The following is a 17030-nucleotide window of genomic DNA, read 5'->3' as shown; positions in this document are numbered from 1 at the left end:
CTACAACCTTACGTTTAGCTACAAAAAGGCTATGTTTGGAATGAAAATAGGATTGAAAGCCCATTCTCTGTTCCAGTCTGATCCCGGAAATCATAATCTGGTCCTCATACCGCAGTCCCAATTTCCACAGCTTGTGCTGTCTCATCATCGTGGCAAGCACAATCGTACCTGGCCTGGAAATCAGTGCGCGTCATGGACTCAAGAGTCTCTAAGGCCCTAGAGCTGGCTTTGATTTTGGCATATCGACTAGACGTTGCAACAGCTTTTGCCACAGGTTCTCCATGTACCATGACTATGGCGAGAATGGTAGGAGGTTCTCCATCCACGCCTGGAATTTCTCCAGACTTCAAACAATAGTCATTACATCGGAATTCCTGTGCAATTCTATTATGAAGGTAAGTCTAGAAGCGTATGTCAGTACCAAAAACCGGGTTGGAATTAGCTTGAGAGACAGTTACCGTTGGGTGCCTGTTTGCAAATGTATCATAGATGGACATATTGCCAAAGAAGGGCAGGACGTGCGTTTGGAAGAATTTCTCAACTACTGTCAAGTCAAACCCAGAATCAACGAATATAGCCCCAACGTAGGCCTCGACCATATCGGGAAGAGCCTATAGATTAACTCGGTTAGCTTTGCATGCCATGAGTCTCATATGCGCGAGATACACTACTTTTGGAGAATCCGGAGCCGAAATCCAATAATCCATTTCTCCACCGCTCTCACTATCCGCAACTTGAAGCGCCTCCGCATATCTCGTGATTTGAGAGAGTAAAGGCGCACTGGCGTGTTGAAGATGTGGATGAAGATTTAGCTTCACGGCCAAGGCTCCCAGGAACTTGTTCGAAACCATTGCCATCTAGTAAACATTAGTTACAGTCAACCAAATGGAAGTCAAGCCTAGCAAACCTTGTGCTCAGTCAACCATTGCGGATCACGAGTTGGAAAGCGATGGAACAAGTATTCCACGCATACCAAATCAAACAGTGCATCACCTAGGAACTCAAGTCGCTGGTAACAGGGAACTCTTGCCCACGAAGATGGAATCGATGGATGCGTAAAGGCAGACCGCAGAAGACGGGGGTATTTGAATGTGTAACCCAACCTCTCGATCTGCCGAGCGAGGTCAAGGTCGACTGCATCTGGCCTGGAAATCTGATATGATGGAAGTTTGTAAGCTTCAATGTAGTCCTTCCACATTGTCGCCGTGTGGCTCGAGTGATTAACAAATAATGTGACGGCCTTGATAGACATGTCGAAACGATTCTCGTTGCTCCCTGAAAGCAAAGAAGCTCCTATCAATGCCTCGCAGACATCTGCTATGGTCTTCTCTGATAAAGCATGTCTTCCTTCACTTTTGACGAATTTGGAATGATCTCGTCCATATTCAAGGACAAGTCCTGGTGGGTACCACATGTTCCTATAATCAAGTGTTACTTATACGATTCATTTCAAATGAAGACTGCGATAACATACCGAGAGAAACCCCGACTACGTATCCATTCGTATAAATTCAGTTGGGCTGCAGTGGCAAATAGATTCTTGTTGCAGATGAGACACATTCTGTTGACGTGATAGTCGTATTCATTGTCATCGGGATTTTGAGCGAAAAGTGAGATCGACGTGGCCATCTTGAGAACCGAATCACCTAGCAGCTCAAGACGCTCGTAATTTTTTCCCATTCCTCGCTGAATTTGAAGTTGCAGACCTCTGTGCTCTTCTGTATTGTCAGAGTCTTTGGTGAAAGCTTCCAATGCATACTCAGACTTAATATCAAGACCTAGCATCTCGCATGCTTCTTGAACAATTAAGTAGGACTCAATCCGACTAATAATTGCGGGAAACGCAAAGCATGTTGCGGCCACAGGCAATGAAATCTGTCATATATCTTCATTGTCAGTGGCTAAAAAAGTATTTCATTGCAGTGGAGATGACTTACCGCAGAAATGCACAACGGTTGAGGACAAATAAAGGCCTTGGTGTTGACAGATCTCTCCTCCTCGCTTGCCTTGTCTAGGAGGTTTCTTCGGAGACAGACTATCTCTGCCTGCAAGACAGGCTGATCCCAGATACAGCGTTCAAAAAACTTGGGCCGTGAATTCTTGCTCAAACTCAATGTCCAATTCATGATGTCTTTTGACCACTTTCGAGCTGGAACATATGAAGGGACAGGATCTGTAGGGATCAATGTTTCATCAATGGAAATTGGGAAGTACCGATACTTTCCATTCCAGTCATCGTAAAGGAGCCTATTCAACAGAGATTCCGACTTCATGTCCGGGGACCACAGAAGGTTTTGATTGTCATCAGTGTAATTCAGAGCCTCCCAGTCGATAGCGTCAAAGACACTGAAGGAATTTGTCGCTTGGAATTTCTCTCGAGCCGGGGCTATCCAGTAAGGCAGCAGCTGTGACTCTCGAGTATAGGTCTTGTGAAACAAATCGTGAAAAATCGAAAGCGTAAAGGCTGTTAGGAGATCTATTTCCGCAGGGGTAACGTTGAGCGAGTTTTCAGTGCCGCTCAATCTGACTGCGGTTTCAATACTGTGTTCTAAGAAGACTGGAAATTCTGGTATGGAAGGAAGTGGCTCCCGTGTCAGCAACAAAATGCTTCTATGCTCCCGTGTGAGCGGCGTTGAGGGATCAAGGCTAATCAATTTTGCGAAAAGACATTTTTGGACTGTGCCTCGGTTTCTGGCCCAGATCGATGGCTTGGTACGCATGGCATACTGGTCTGTCTTATTGGCTGTGAGAGCCAACTTTGCATTTCGCATGGCCGGTAGACGCTTGTGGTAGACAGAGTTGAAGTGGTCATCCAACAAGTGATTTCTTCGGAGCAACAGACATAGGTCAAATGCGGCCGCCTGTTTAGCTAGGGATTTCTTGTTCTCGAGATTACCCAACACTCCTCGAATGGGAGACTTCTCTGGAAGAATTACCTCGCAACTGAACTTTTCATTCTGTGTTGCAACAATATACGTAGCCTGGGCCGACAGATCTTTCTCATATTGCTTTTAGTTTGCAGCTGTTAGTTCAATGTCGTATAGTCATTAATGTGCTATGATTTATCTTCCACTCACCAATGAGCTGGCAAATCGACCCAGAACATCGATCGCATGGCGATATGTCAGCTTAGCCCCGGTTTCGTTTATAGTGTATGTTCTGTTGAGGTGGGCTTCTCGGAGGACCTCGTCCAGATCATGTTCGGCTCCCTTCAGCAGTCGATCTTTCGGAAGCACATTGCAAAAGGTTCTCATGAGAGCCTGTTGTTTTGATGTCAGTTTAGCCCTATATCGTGAGAATCACATCTACCTCTGCCTTTCGAACCTCTTGCTGCTTGCTCTCATGATTCTCGTTTCCAGCTTCGATCATGGTTGCATACTGCAAATAAAGTCAGTATGCACTGAACAGACAGAGAAATCTCAAGGACCAACGATCGAATCACTGTGTCTGGCCCGTCCACGGCTTTGGACATATTGAATGACGGTGTCGTACAGATCAAATCTTTCATTTATTAACTCAGGAATTTAAATGAAAATAGTAGCAAACCGAACCTTACGACTAGGTTGCAATCCGGGATATCGAGGCCTTCTTCGGCGACTGATGTTGCGAACTGGTGACTTCAGCAGGTGTCTTGGGTCCTGTTTGTATCGTAACTCACCAAACAGTTCAACACTCCCTGTCGGAATTTGATCAAAGTAAGGAACTGGGTACGATACGTAGAGTTCATGCCCACCGTATCTCCCTTTCGAACACCGACCAGGACGTCAGTACACAGATTCGGAATTTGCAATCTTTTGCAAAGCTGTGACAAGATCTTGGCCGTGTTGCGTCGCTTCACAAACACAATGCACTTTGTATCGGGTGATTGTTTGAATTGCTCTTCTAACTTCTTCAGAAGTAGTTGAACTTTCGAGCTGAGGTCTCGCGGTCCATCGGAATGATTTGACAAATAATTTATGACAAATTCATTGGCGTTTTGGATCTCCTTGATCTCTTTGGAGACTTTTGCTGAATTTTCAAAGTCAACATCGACGTTCTTTGCGATCTGACCTTCAATCTTGGGAAGCATTTCGATTGCCAGCGCCAGAGGCCATACTTGATCAGCACACCAGCCTCCAAGCTCGGAGCTTGCATGTAATGCAATTTGGAAGAAATGGCCCAGAATTGTAATATGTCCATACTTAGCTTTGAGTGTACCATGTAGTTCCGTTTCAAAAGGCGTGCCTAGTGTCTCGTAAGCCCATACCTCTTCCTTGGGTCGACTCACAAAGTGTCGCAGGAGTGAGAGGTCTGCGGTGGTTGCGATCCGGCTGTCCAGAAGCGTCTCAAGCTTCCTATAGAACGTAAGTCAGGTATTCTGTGTTAATATCCACTGTTCTTACATCGCTGCCTCTGCAATGTTGCATTTAGCATCCACCGGAGAGGCTGTCATTCCGAGAATTCGTGGGCGTTTTTCGACTTCCATACCCAGGTATGCCTCGCGGATAATTCTATACAAGTTCAAGTAAATATCGCTGATGTGAAAAAAAGAAATAAGCAAAACAGATACCTGGCGTAAGGATGCTCCTTTTTGGCATGATGAGCTTCGTCAAAGATCAGGAGATTGATTTGATCCATCCTGACGTGCCCGTTCAGTAGAGCCTGATTGAGAATCTCCGCCGTGCAAACTATGACCATATAGGTCTCTAGATGCTTTTTCCAGGTCGCCCTGTCCCACAAATCCGCCCCCAACCCGCCAAAGAAGTGGGCAACCTTCTGGTTTAGGTTGTTGCGGAGGACACCCGATTGTTGGAATACCAGAGTGACGCTATCAACCAGAAAGAAAGATACTCGATGCTGTGCCCCAGCCCCACGGTCCACCAGCTCTTTTTGGATAATGTGTTTCAGCAAAAGCACTGCAACGAGAGTTTTTCCTGAGCCTGAAAATATTGGTTAGCCAATCTATAAGATACACGTTCAAGCAAGGGGTCAAACCAGTATCCAAAACTGCAATCGTATTTTGAGCCTTTGCTCGTTCAAAGAGCTCAATTTGATATTCACGAGGGTCAAGCGCTACTCCTCCGTCTTGCTTGGCCAATAGTCGTGAAGTAGAAAGCTCGGCGTCTGAGATGATTTGGGGCCGCTCTTTTGTGATCACTAAATCATCCAGCGCATGCTGGGCGAGGCTTTCACAAAGTCAGCTGAGAGATAAATAAACAGCCAATATTCATCTCGCAGAGATTATCACGTACAGGGTCGAAAACATGGCGCTTTGAGCACGTTTTTGTGCCGCGCCTGTGATACGAGGTACCGCTTCCTCGTCAGAGGAGGCGGTATCCTCTTGATTTTCAAGTTTCATGATTGATGGTTGCTTTGAATGTCGAGAGAAGCAAGTGTTTGTTGAGAAAATATAAAAGAAAGCGGGAGAAAGACAGCGTTTGAGGTGCAGCGTATTTACGGCGTTTGAGTTCTGATCTCGCTTCAGTGGTCTCAGTGAAATGTTTATTTTGAAGCACAAACATGAACTAAGAATACCTTTAGTTCGAAGATGTGGCAAAGCTCATGATTTAAAATATAATGATGGGAAAGTAAGGTCAAGGAACCTCACACTTCGGATACGCGTTCGGAGGCCAAACTGATACTTCGGACAACCGTTTGACGCAACGACAAAGAAAATGATTAAAATAAGCATAAGATAAATAAAAACACCAAATGTATATAAATAGACCACAAATATTGATTGCTAGACAAACACCAGAGTAGACATCTACGGTTGGGGTGCTAACATCGTATACAATGCCCCTAATAAAGTATGGACTATTTTCAAAATTGTCTAAGGAGCGAGCTGCTTAAGTTTCTATTCTAACTTTGATTTCGCTTCCCATTTACTAAGTCTTTTGTTTTCCCTTTTTAACTCATATCCAGGTGCCTCGGGCTGTAATTGCTCAGAAGCTTGGGGTTAGTAGCATGTAACCTAGCACTCTGTAGGCTCCCTCTAAGATATCCAATCAGTTTACTTAATTAGTACTCGTTTTTCTCCTTTAAGAGAAGGAGCATTGGCAAAATTATTGAGGAAATTCCAATATCCATTTATACTTCATCAAAATAGACATGGTTTAAGTCTGGCTGGAGTCTGACTCCCGATAATCTACCTAATTTTCATGCAGGCCTTGTCGAAGCCTGAACGGTAGTGAAATGACAGCCTGGGCCTTTCGAAAGGTTTTGAAATTCAAAAGATGAAACTCGCTTGACATGGTTACATATTTATTGACTAATGCCAACAGATACCAATCTCCCTCATCAGCAGCTTAGCTGCTAGGAATAAATGCAGGTTCTTGTACCGTATGGACATCTCCGGGACAGTAAATCTTCATCTGTTCTGTTCTCAGATCTAAATGAGTGAGAGAATTTTACAGAGGATGGTCACCGCCTAGTTGTGGTGCAATTTCTGAAAATGTGGTTCCAAGAGTAGGATCTATGAGGACAAACAAGCAGTGACGGAGGTTTGTGTCCCAACACGATCATCGATACGATAAAACTCTGTGTTGCTATCATGGATTACCTGAGGCTCTTGAAGCTCCAAAACACTGGACAAAGGATCAATCTTGAACCTTAACAGTTTGATGTGGATTTCAGTGGGATCGGGAGCCTATCGCTCGGAATCTGGCCACCAGGGGGAAAAAACGATTTTGTCACCTAAACCAAGATCGAAATCATTTTCACCATATCCTTTTTTTTTGAATGCATTGGCAGTATGGCCCGGAAATGAGCTCTAGTAGTGAAACCACTTTGTTTGGTTGTCGGAATGTTGTCCAGGACTGAGAATGTATCTGATTGTGGTTTAATGGGAAAGCGAACGTTTCCATCGTCGAGCGTCGCGTCACGTCGTGGAATCACACCAATATAGAACGGCGTTCTGAGCTCCATTGCCAGCATTCACCACGCTGTTTCAATCTCTCGATATCACAGAGATGAGGAATGAGAGGGATAATGATCCATTTCGGAAGCACTTAGTAATGCGAGGCTGATATAGCTAAGGGCTGACTTGGTACTTACCCAATTTTCGGTGACTGCAAGCCTTTGTGCGCTGCAGGCTAAAATTATGAGTTTGAAGAGAAGGAGAGTAGAAGAAAGCTCAGTTTGAGGTCCACGGTTCAAAGTTCCCCACAGCGAATCTTTTATAGGACACGAGAACAGCAAAGAGGGTTCTATTGTACGAAGTATGAGATGCTTAGTATGCGACTATCTACAACCTCATCTGATATCCCCAAAGCACATCGTATTCGGGCCTCCGAGGGTATGGCTTAACTCGCCGACATGAGATATTGAAGACAAGTAGAATCCGGGGCCCCGGGGATGAGGGAATGGCAGTTCCGCTTAGTCAAGAGCCCTAAACCGTCAACTGGTGAAGAGATGTCCATTCCAAGGTTTTTCCATACTCGATAGGATGGCCTCTGATATTTGAACTGCATCATGCTCAATGAATGAACTTCAAATACTGGCGATTTCAGCATCTTTGAACGTCTGTGCAAGTCTTGGGAACAAGATTAGAGCGCTTCGATGTCTGATACACTTTTTTCTGCTTTACGGAACACTCTGGCATTTGCTTCGCAGGATAAGAAACTAGCTTAATATTTAGAACCATGAGGAAGACATATTTGGTAACTGCTAGAGGCTCAAGATCGAGTTTAAGGGGGCGAAGACTCCTGTTGGTATACGAGGCTCCGCTTGGCCATTCTTCCTTGGTCAGGGATATAATTGTGAACATCGCTCTGATGCCAACCCAGACCATCGGAAACCCTTGGAAGCACATCAAATTCGGGGCTTACGGGATTCACAGTGTCTCTCCGCTTGTTCTCAGCTAACTCCACACTTATGGGGTAAATCCTGCGAAGGGTGCAACGGGTGCGCCAACAACCTTTCACAGAAACTATTGACAAGCCTCCTAGCTACAAGCGCCTCACGGTAGACATGAAAACTTCAGCCGCCAGTAGTTGATGATTCGAGAATTCAGTATTTTTAAATGTGCCAAAGGACTGAGAACAACCTGCCTAAAAGGGAGGCCTGATGTTCTCGCCATATCTTAGAATTTTGATTCGAGACTCAAACGGAGCGCTGTACACCGCGTGAATCCTTGCCAGGCGAATATGCGCTATATCAACAGGCTCACGTCTACCGGGAAGTCTTTCCTATCTGGGCTATACAAGACTCATATTTTCGTAAGAAACGTCATGTTCCGCATATATTGAGATTTTATAGGAAGTACAGTAGATTCAAGCATCGTCCCGGCGAATGGATTGCCATTTCCCTTCACAATGGAATCTGGGTAAAACCCGTGGATGCCATGTACAAAACATAAAATATATTCCAGGAGTATTACACACCTTAAGCAGATACACTATTTCCAATTAGTTTGATACTTGTTTGGTTGTGCAGGAATACCTACGATCAGCAACTACCTGGCTCCTCGTTACCACCAAGGGTACTTCTGGAAGCCTCAACTCATGGTAAGACAATGTTGAAATCTCCCTGAAACTTCGATAGCAAAGACCAAAGTTTCTGCAAGTAAGAACGGTCTCCTGTTTCAGTTTCAACTTGTTCAACTTTCCCGGTGGTCAAGAACAAGAGCAATTGTGAATGTGTCATGGCACATGAGTAGTTGGACGGGCTGTTCCGCATCTCCTCTTGCTTCAGACCAGTACGATGGATCAAAGCACCATTGCTGAGGATAAGACGACATCCCTCTTTTAGATCGGTCAAGTATAGGTCGATTGTGAAGTTATGCGCCTGGGCCTGAGGACCATCCAATCTCACCGCTGTGGAAGCGAAAAGCTGTTCAAGTGACAGTGCCTTCAACATGTTTGACTGGTCCGAAAGTACATTCTTGGACATCCTTTGGCCGCGCAGCTCGTTGGCACCGGTCAGGTAAAAGTTGCGCCAAGGGCCATTCTCAGATCCGAACCCAAGCTTTTCATACGTCGAAGCCAACAATTCTTTCCCATCGTTGTTTTCTGGATTGGCAAAAACGAGGTGATTGAGTAAGGTTGCCGCAAAACGTAGGTCGCCTGCCTCGACATAACTCTCAGCTTTCCTCAAAACTTCTTCTTCGCCACCCATACAAGACACGTAACGTTTGGCAGATGGGACTGGGGGGTGCTCCCATAGATGTGCTGGGTTTCCATCAAACCAAGTCATATAACGCTGATAGACTGCCTTAACATTGTGAACGAGCGTCCCGTAAAATCCTTGTACATGCCAAACGGCCTGCAGCTTGGGCGGAAGAGAAAAGTCCTCAGCTATTTCAATGCCAGTAAGCCCCTGATTCATCAACCGCACAGTCTGATCATGTATGTATGCATATAGGTCCCTTTGCTCGATGAGATAATTCAATATCCTTTCGTTGCCCCATGTTGGCCATTGATGCAATGCAAAGATGGTGTCTGTCTTCTCCGCAAACAGCATGATCGACTCATCCAAATAGGAAGACCAAGCGAGAGCATCACGAACAGCCGCACCCCGGAGCGTTGCGATGTTATGCAGGCATTGTGTCGCATTTTCTGCCATACACAGGGTTCGGAATTGAGGGAGATAAATATTCATCTCCGCGGGTGCCTCAGTACCCGGCGTGACCTGGAAGAACAGTTCTATTCCATCAATCGTTTCCACCTGTCCGGTATGAGTGATATCAAGGTTTGGAGGGATCATCGATATCGTTCCCGAGGAGACGGTTGATCCCAACCCACAACTGATCTGTCCTTTGGGACCCTTTGCCAACTCATATCCGTACATGTATCCTGCTCTGCGAGCCATGGCATTCCCGGCAAAAATGTTTTCGGAGACGGCATGCTCAAGGAACCCTTGAGGAGCAATTATGGGTATCCTGGTAGCTTCACTTTGTGAAACTACTCCCTCCGCTCCGCCAAAATGATCGACGTGTGTGTGGGTGTAAATCATGCCCACTACAGGCTTCTTGCCACGATTTTTGTGGTAGAGATCAAGCGCGGCCTTAGCACACTCGGTGGAAGTGAGACAATCAATAATGAGAATACCGCTTTTTCCTTCAATGAATGTGATATTTGAGAGATCGAGTCCTCGAACTTGGTATATGCCGTCGACCACTTTGTAAAGCCCTTGCTTCGCAACAAGTTGGGCCTGGCACCATAGTTTCCAGTTTGCTGTCTCTGGAATAGGCGTGTTGTCTAAGAAGCTGTAAGCCTCATTGTCCCAAACAGTTTGCCCTTGACTGTCTTTGACGATGCAGGGATCAAGGCGATCTATAAATCCGCGATCTGCATCTTGAAATGCTTGCTTGTGGTCAAGTAGAGGGTCCATAGTGGCATCCGAAGACTGGTTTGAATCTTTGAATATCGGTTCGTCTTGACTTCAACATTTTCCGGGGTCTCCAATATATATTAGATGATGGCTCGTGTTGCAGAAGTCTATGACGGGTGCACTAATTAATGGTAGGTTGTTCGACTCCGTGATATCGGCAGAAAACGGTAACATTTTTCGGGCAACTCAATCCACAGTTACTGCATTTCTGCAAGGGGGAGCAACGTGGACTATTTAACCCAGCGGAGCCTTTGGAACGTTAGCTTTAGGTCTCATTTTCTCGGGTCCTCATGTTCAAAATGTGACAAGACTGCCAGTGCCTATACTCCGAGCTGGGTTTTATCGATAAGGTTATCTCTTATCAGCCCCCCCAAAACTCAGATCGCGGGGACACGACACTGCCCAACTACCAACTCCTGCATATTTGGAAAGATGGAGGAGCCACAGAGTCTGCGGGCTCTATTTGCATCAGCTAAGGAACAGAAAGACAAATTAGGATCGCGGGGAGACACCAATACCGAAGCTTATCGAGACGACGTGAACGCGACGATCGCCAAATTCCAAGAATGCCAGCGCCAAATTAGCATGCTGTCCTTGTTCAGCTCTAACGAGTCACTTGAAGATGTGTCAACCAATGACATTCAGTATGTTTTACGAGGCAGAAATGGAGTAAATCGAGTTCATTTGACTGATATTGATGTTCAGGTACATGTCACTGGAATACTTCCTTGCCGAACTTGTGCAGCGAGCTGCCACCTCGGACCGTGAAGCCTCTTTGAAACGTGCATTGGAACAATATGAAAAATTCCTCGGACGCTTAGATGAATACGAATTACTCGCTGGCGGAGATAAAAAGCTCTTTGAGCAATACATGGCCAACCCGTCATCATGGACTCTGGCTCCGGCCAACGATGCCGCAGCTCGACGGGAGATTAAAGTCACACGGTTCAGGGAGGAGAAAGAACTGAAACAAAAATTGGAGGTTGGTTCTTCAAGTTGGGCTCTGCGACTCAAGTATCTTGCTAACCTCCGTTGAAAGTACCTCGCTCGCAACGAAGCGCGACTGCAAAGTGAAGACGACGACACCCGATCCCTTTACCTCGCCGAGGTCCAGCTTTACACACACCAGACATTCCAAGCGTTAGACCTGCTGATTCAAGAATTGTCGATACTGTCAGCCATGCGCAATGCCCCGCCTGCTCCACCCCAAGCCGACGACCCACGACAGCGGAGCAATATTGGTGGGTTGAATTATTCAGAGCGTTTGGATCCCTCAATGTCCTCCTTGCTAGGAAAAGGCAGAGGCGGACCTATTCTGAACAATAAAGGAAAGCCCATGCAGCCTTTTACGTTGCTGGGTCGGCGCTCGGAAATGCAGAAAGGTGTCTTCCGTTCTGGCCATAACCTTCCTACTATGACAATTGAGGAGTATCTTGATGAGGAACATAGAAGAGGAAATGTTATTGAAGGAGGCGGAGAGGCATCCGGTATTAAGCCAGAAGTTGACGAGGATGATCATACCATTGCCGACCAGGAGACTATGAAGGCTAGGTATTGGGATGAATATACCGAGGCCAATCCCAAGGGAGCTGGTAACACGTTGAATCGGGGTTAACTGAAGTAACTATTATGAATCAAAATCTACGACAGACCGTATTCTGAGCGGATATTGTAAACCTCTCCTGGGTGTAGACCGTTAATAGCACAGAAGTCCACTGGCAGTCATTTACGAGACTAGAAAACTCGCTAATTTCATTTTCAGGGTATCTGCCTAGTTACATTTCGAGTTTTTCTAAACATTCAAGTCGAAGCTGAGACATTCTGCTTGTTCTTGTTCTCCTGAATAGCCTCGAGAATGGCTCCAGCGCCGTCAGCGACCAAGGCCTGGGCCACAGTGACACCAAAGGCCTCGGCACTTTCAACGGAGTCGACATCGCCGTCGATCTTCACTTCCGCACACTCCTTACCGTCCACACTGACAACAACAGAGTGCATACGCAGCTTCTTGGATCCAGAAACCTCAACCCATTCAGATTCAACTCCCAGGGGGGCACTGCAACCACCCTCAAGAGTGCGTAACAGACTTCGCTCGGCCAGAACAGAGTAGGTAGTCTCCCAATGACAGATCTTGTCCAACATTTCCCCGAGGACGGTATCATCCTGGCGAATTTCAATTCCCAACGCACCCTGTCCGACGGCATAGAGCATACCACTGCTCTTGGAGTCTAGGTATTGTGTAATGCGATCCGACAGATCAAGTCGCAGCAAACCAGCAGCAGCCAGAATGATACAGGTGTAGGGACTATCCTCCGCGTCCAGCTTTGACAACCGGGTGCCGATGTTTCCACGGACATCCTGGACCTTGAGGTGGGGGTATTTGCGGGCCAATTGAGCTGTGCGACGGATGGAGGATGTTCCCACGACTGAGCCAGCGGGGATCTCGGATAGGCTCTTATATGGTAGGCCGCGCTTCACGACTAGAACGTCCCTGCTATCTTCGCGGGCCATGGTCGGGCCCAGCTTGCAGGTGGAGGGGAGGAGAGTGGGGACATCTGGGAATTTCAGCAACGTGAGGATTTATGAAAATTGACATCGGACCATTTCTGTCCTCAGACCATCTTACCTTTCAGCGAGTGGACAATAAGATCGACTGCCCCGCCAATCATCAATTCTTCCAATTCTTCTGTCCACAAGTTCTTGCTGGTGAAGTCTTTCAGCGCAATGGTGGTGTTCAGATCACCGGCGGTCTCCTTAGAGAGGATCTTATATTCATGTTGGGGGAACGCCTTCTTCAGTGCCTCGAGAACTAAATCTGTTTGGAACAGGGCCAGTTTAGATTGGCGGGTGCCGATGGTGAAGGTCTTGGGGGCGGGGGCAGTCATTGTGAGGGGTAGGAATGGTATCACGCGGACAATAAACAAAGTACGACAGCAGCAAGGCAAATGAAACGAGATGCGATATTGCTGGGATGCAACAACCGAGGAAATGTCGCGGGAGGCAAAAGTGGGCTCCGAGAGGATCTCCGATCACGGGACACACGTGAATATCAGGCAATGGGAACACTGCAATGCCATGCAAGATAATCAGGCCGAATTGAGTCCGATAATGAGATAGAGATAGCCCTTCACAATCAATGACCTTAATCCAAGTCAAATCAGACCCGTTTTCTGAAATCAGATCTGGATCTGCAGACTGACGTATACAACCTCGGCCCCGGGACGTGGAGACTGGGAGACATGCGACTCTCCTCTTATCTGCCCCGGACTTGGCCCTTTGCGCGCTTCTGGAACCTCCTCCTCTTTATAACCCTCTCCCCCACATCTCCACTTTCTCTTCTTTCTTCCTATTTTTTCTCTTCTTCTTCCTCTTCTCTCTCATCGCCCCTACATCTCGACGTACTGGAACTTCCCGTCTTTGTCCAATCCATCTCGGTACAAGATGGGATCCAACTCAAGAACCATCAAACTTCCCCTCGTTCCCCTCGCCAAGGGCTCGGTCCTGTTGCCCGGCGTCACTCTCCGCATTCCTGTCTCCAACCGCCCCGATCTTGCCAACCTCCTGTCCTCATTGGTGGACAAGCCATCGAAACGAGATGCCAATAGCATCACCTTTGGATGCGTTCCGCTGAGCTCCCCGTTCTTGAGCCGGGATGGACAGCAGCTCCTTGACAGCGAGGATTCTGATTCGGAACGAAAGGAGGAATATGATTCTATTGATGCAGGTCAGGCGAGAAAGGAAGATCTCTTCCGATGCGGTGTGGTTGGCAAGGTCATCGGAGTTCAGCGCCGGGCTTATTCCGAACCCTTTCTGCTTGTCCAGGGGTCACAACGATTCTCAATTAAGAGAGTGATCCGAGACCGGCCATACTTTGAAGCAGATGTTCTGCTTCATGATGAAAGCAGTAAGTGTGTCACAAACGGCTAAGGCGATACGGTTAATCTTACTCTCATTAGACTCGGGCCAAGGGGACGCGGAAGTCGCCGATCTGTTCCAACAATTGAGACAACTCTCTAGAGAGCTTCTCACCCTCTTACGTCTATCCTCGTTGCTGTCGGCTGCTTCGTCCCGTCTCTCACCGCTTGTTGCTCGGAAGTTTGAACTCTACATATCAAAGACGGAATTGACACAGGCTGGGAAGCTGGCGGATTTCATGGCAGATGTTTCCGATGCAAGCTTTGAGGAGAAGCTACGCATCCTTTCATCTCTGGATGTGAGAGAACGCCTGGAGAGAGTTGTTGGGATTCTCACCAGGCAAGCCCAGCATATCAAGAGCAGTGTCAGAGTAACCTCAGTTAGCTCGACCTCATTCCCATCCTCAGGCATGGATATCAGCCAGATTGATCCCCGTGAGCGTGAAATGCTTGCGAAGCGAGCGATGTCCGGGCTCTCTGGTCTCACACCCCCTGGACCAGCAGGCGCCCGTGGCAACGATGAAGACAAGGAACCCAATGAGATTGACGAGTTGCAGCAGAAGTTGAACGACGCAGAGCTCAGCCCTGAAGCTCGAAAGATTGCCGACAAGGAATTAAAGCGTCTGCGGAAGATGAACCCTGCCAACGCAGAGTACGGTGTATGCCGGACCTACCTGGAGAATCTATCTGAGATTCCATGGACCAAGGTGACAGAGGATCAACTTGGCCCTGACACATTGAAGCGAGCCAGGAAACAGCTCGATGAAGACCATTACGGCCTCGAGCGTATCAAGAAGAGGTTGCTTGAATACCTAGCTGTGTTGCGGCTCAAGCAGTCTACCAACCAGGATGTTGAGCGCGAGATCTCAGGACTCTCTCGAGATCTGGATGCATCAACTATTGGTGATCTTGAGAAAGACGTTCCTTTGCTGTCCGAGTCTGATCGGGCTACTCTCGAGGCCCGCCTTCAAATTCTCAAGTCCAAGCGCATGACTGACAAGTCCCCCATCTTGCTCCTGGTTGGGCCTCCGGGAACCGGTAAGACCAGTCTTGCACGATCTGTTGCTGCCTCTCTTGGTCGCAAGTTCCACCGTATCTCCCTCGGCGGTGTCCGAGACGAGGCCGAGATTCGTGGCCACCGACGCACGTACGTTGCAGCCATGCCTGGCTTGGTTGTAAACGGCCTGAAGAAGGTCGGTGTTGCTAACCCTGTCATCCTACTTGATGAAATCGATAAGGTCGGCGGCTCCAACTTCCAAGGCGACCCGTCTGCTGCCATGCTGGAGGTCTTGGACCCCGAGCAGAACCATACTTTCACGGATCACTACATCAATATCCCCATTGACTTGAGTAAGGTTCTCTTCCTTGCCACGGCCAACTCCCTGGAGACCATCCCTGCACCTCTTCTGGATCGCATGGAGACAATTTCCCTGTCCGGTTACACCACTGTAGAAAAGAGGCACATCGCCAAGCAGCACCTGATTCCCAAGCAGATTCGTTCAAATGGTCTCACGGACGGCCAGGTCAGCATGTCTGATGAGGTAATTGATAAGACTATCACTGCATACACTCGCGAATCCGGAGTCCGCAACTTGGAGCGAGAACTGGGTTCAATCTGTCGTCACAAGGCCGTTCAATATGCCGATGCCAACGATTCCGACCGCGTAAACGATTACAACCCTGTCGTTTCACCTGATGACCTAGAGGAAATCTTAGGAATTGAACGTTTCGAAGAAGAAATTGCCGAAAAACACGGCCGTCCCGGTGTCGTCACTGGACTCGTCGCTTACTCCACTGGCGGTCAAGGCAGTATCCTCTTCATCGAGGTGGCTGACATGCCTGGTAGCGGACGCGTCCAGCTGACTGGCAAGCTTGGGGACGTGCTCAAGGAGTCCGTTGAGGTAGCTCTGACGTGGGTCAAGGCACACTCTTTCGAGCTGGGTCTCACCCACGACCCCAATGAGGATATAATGAAGAGCCGCAGCTTGCACGTACATTGCCCTTCAGGTGCCATCCCCAAGGATGGACCTTCCGCTGGTTTGGCCCACACCGTTGCATTGATCTCACTGTTCACCAACAAGCCCGTTCCGCCACAGATCGCCATGACCGGCGAGATCTCTCTGCGTGGTCGGGTCATGCCTGTCGGCGGTATCAAGGAGAAACTGATTGGTGCTCACCGTGCCGGCGTCAAGACCGTGTTGCTGCCAGATCACAACCGCAAGGACGTCAAGGAAGTTCCACAAGAAGTAAAAGACGGGCTAGAGATCATCTACGTCAAGTAAGCCACCATGTTCTCTGCTATATGTCATCTTCTAACAATTGATTACAGGCACATTTGGGAGGGACTGCGCACCATCTGGCCTGATGCCCAATGGCCCGGCCAGCACCATATGAACTTGCTTGAGAGCCGACTGTAGATCGTGATCTCCATCAGTTCAGCACGTGTCTTTCTTTTTGTCTAGCATATCCGATCTTCTATACCTTCATTTTGCATAGCGTGATACTGGCCCCACAGCCACAGCGATGTACCTAATCGGCTTCTTTTGCGCCAATGCCTCTCGGGGATTATTTCTGTCTATATTTCATTCCAAACATTACATCTCCACTATACTCTGGACCCTGTAACCATCTTCTCTTAAAAAATGAAAGTGTACCAGAGCACACGACAGACAGATAAGACACCACAGTCAAAATGTATACAATCTACCCGAGTATAATACAAAGACCCAGCCAAAATAACCAAGGCCAGACCACAAGAGAAAAACTCCAATGTCCCCACAAGACTGATGGAGAATAATGCAGAGAAAA

At 47.6% G+C, this 17030-nt stretch overlaps 7 protein-coding genes across 7 annotated transcripts; 2 read left to right on the top strand and 5 right to left on the bottom strand.

The window, feature by feature from the left end:
* Positions 1-104: 104 nt before the first annotated feature.
* Positions 105-5338, bottom strand: N7511_009111 (uncharacterized protein; the record flags this gene model as incomplete). Its single annotated transcript, XM_057131488.1, has 15 exons — positions 105-401; positions 459-611; positions 669-857; positions 908-1418; positions 1475-1875; positions 1938-3008; positions 3078-3260; positions 3310-3378; positions 3432-3501; positions 3552-3610; positions 3659-4334; positions 4383-4490; positions 4550-4919; positions 4975-5165; positions 5232-5338. 15 exons carry the CDS (start codon positions 5336-5338, stop codon positions 105-107), a joined length of 4455 nt encoding a protein of 1484 aa, XP_056979476.1.
* A 793-nt stretch (positions 5339-6131) lies between these two features.
* On the bottom strand, positions 6132-6331 carry N7511_009110 (uncharacterized protein; the record flags this gene model as incomplete). Its single annotated transcript, XM_057131487.1, is given in 2 exon segments — positions 6132-6250; positions 6268-6331. The coding sequence occupies 2 exon segments, from the start codon at positions 6329-6331 to the stop codon at positions 6132-6134; spliced, it is 183 nt and encodes a 60-aa protein (XP_056979475.1).
* A 58-nt stretch (positions 6332-6389) lies between these two features.
* N7511_009109 (Lignostilbene alpha-beta-dioxygenase) lies at positions 6390-6986 on the bottom strand (the record flags this gene model as incomplete). The annotated part of the gene is given in 3 exon segments (XM_057131486.1): positions 6390-6454; positions 6469-6628; positions 6879-6986. Coding segments are annotated over 3 exon segments (333 nt in total), but the record flags the coding sequence as incomplete, so codon positions are not given.
* A 1495-nt stretch (positions 6987-8481) lies between these two features.
* On the bottom strand, positions 8482-10311 carry N7511_009108 (alkyl/aryl-sulfatase; the record flags this gene model as incomplete). The annotated part of the gene is made up of 1 exon (XM_057131485.1): positions 8482-10311. One exon carries the CDS (start codon positions 10309-10311, stop codon positions 8482-8484), a length of 1830 nt encoding a protein of 609 aa, XP_056979473.1.
* A 432-nt stretch (positions 10312-10743) lies between these two features.
* On the top strand, positions 10744-11926 carry N7511_009107 (IGBP1/TAP42 family protein; the record flags this gene model as incomplete). Its single annotated transcript, XM_057131484.1, has 3 exons — positions 10744-10955; positions 11017-11293; positions 11351-11926. 3 exons carry the CDS (start codon positions 10744-10746, stop codon positions 11924-11926), a joined length of 1065 nt encoding a protein of 354 aa, XP_056979472.1.
* Positions 11927-12111: 185 nt separating this feature from the next.
* Positions 12112-13193, bottom strand: N7511_009106 (uncharacterized protein; the record flags this gene model as incomplete). Its single annotated transcript, XM_057131483.1, has 2 exons — positions 12112-12863; positions 12935-13193. The coding sequence occupies 2 exons, from the start codon at positions 13191-13193 to the stop codon at positions 12112-12114; spliced, it is 1011 nt and encodes a 336-aa protein (XP_056979471.1).
* A 556-nt stretch (positions 13194-13749) lies between these two features.
* Positions 13750-16639, top strand: N7511_009105 (putative LON domain serine protease; the record flags this gene model as incomplete). Its single annotated transcript, XM_057131482.1, has 3 exons — positions 13750-14212; positions 14265-16500; positions 16552-16639. The coding sequence occupies 3 exons, from the start codon at positions 13750-13752 to the stop codon at positions 16637-16639; spliced, it is 2787 nt and encodes a 928-aa protein (XP_056979470.1).
* Positions 16640-17030: the final 391 nt, after the last annotated feature.

This window comes from Penicillium nucicola (assembly GCF_028828085.1).
Source record: "Penicillium nucicola strain IBT 29836 chromosome Unknown utg000010l, whole genome shotgun sequence".
NCBI lineage: Eukaryota > Fungi > Ascomycota > Eurotiomycetes > Eurotiales > Aspergillaceae > Penicillium > Penicillium nucicola.
The sequence above is the reverse complement of the archived record's forward strand: the minus strand, read 5'-3'. Positions and strand labels throughout refer to the sequence as shown.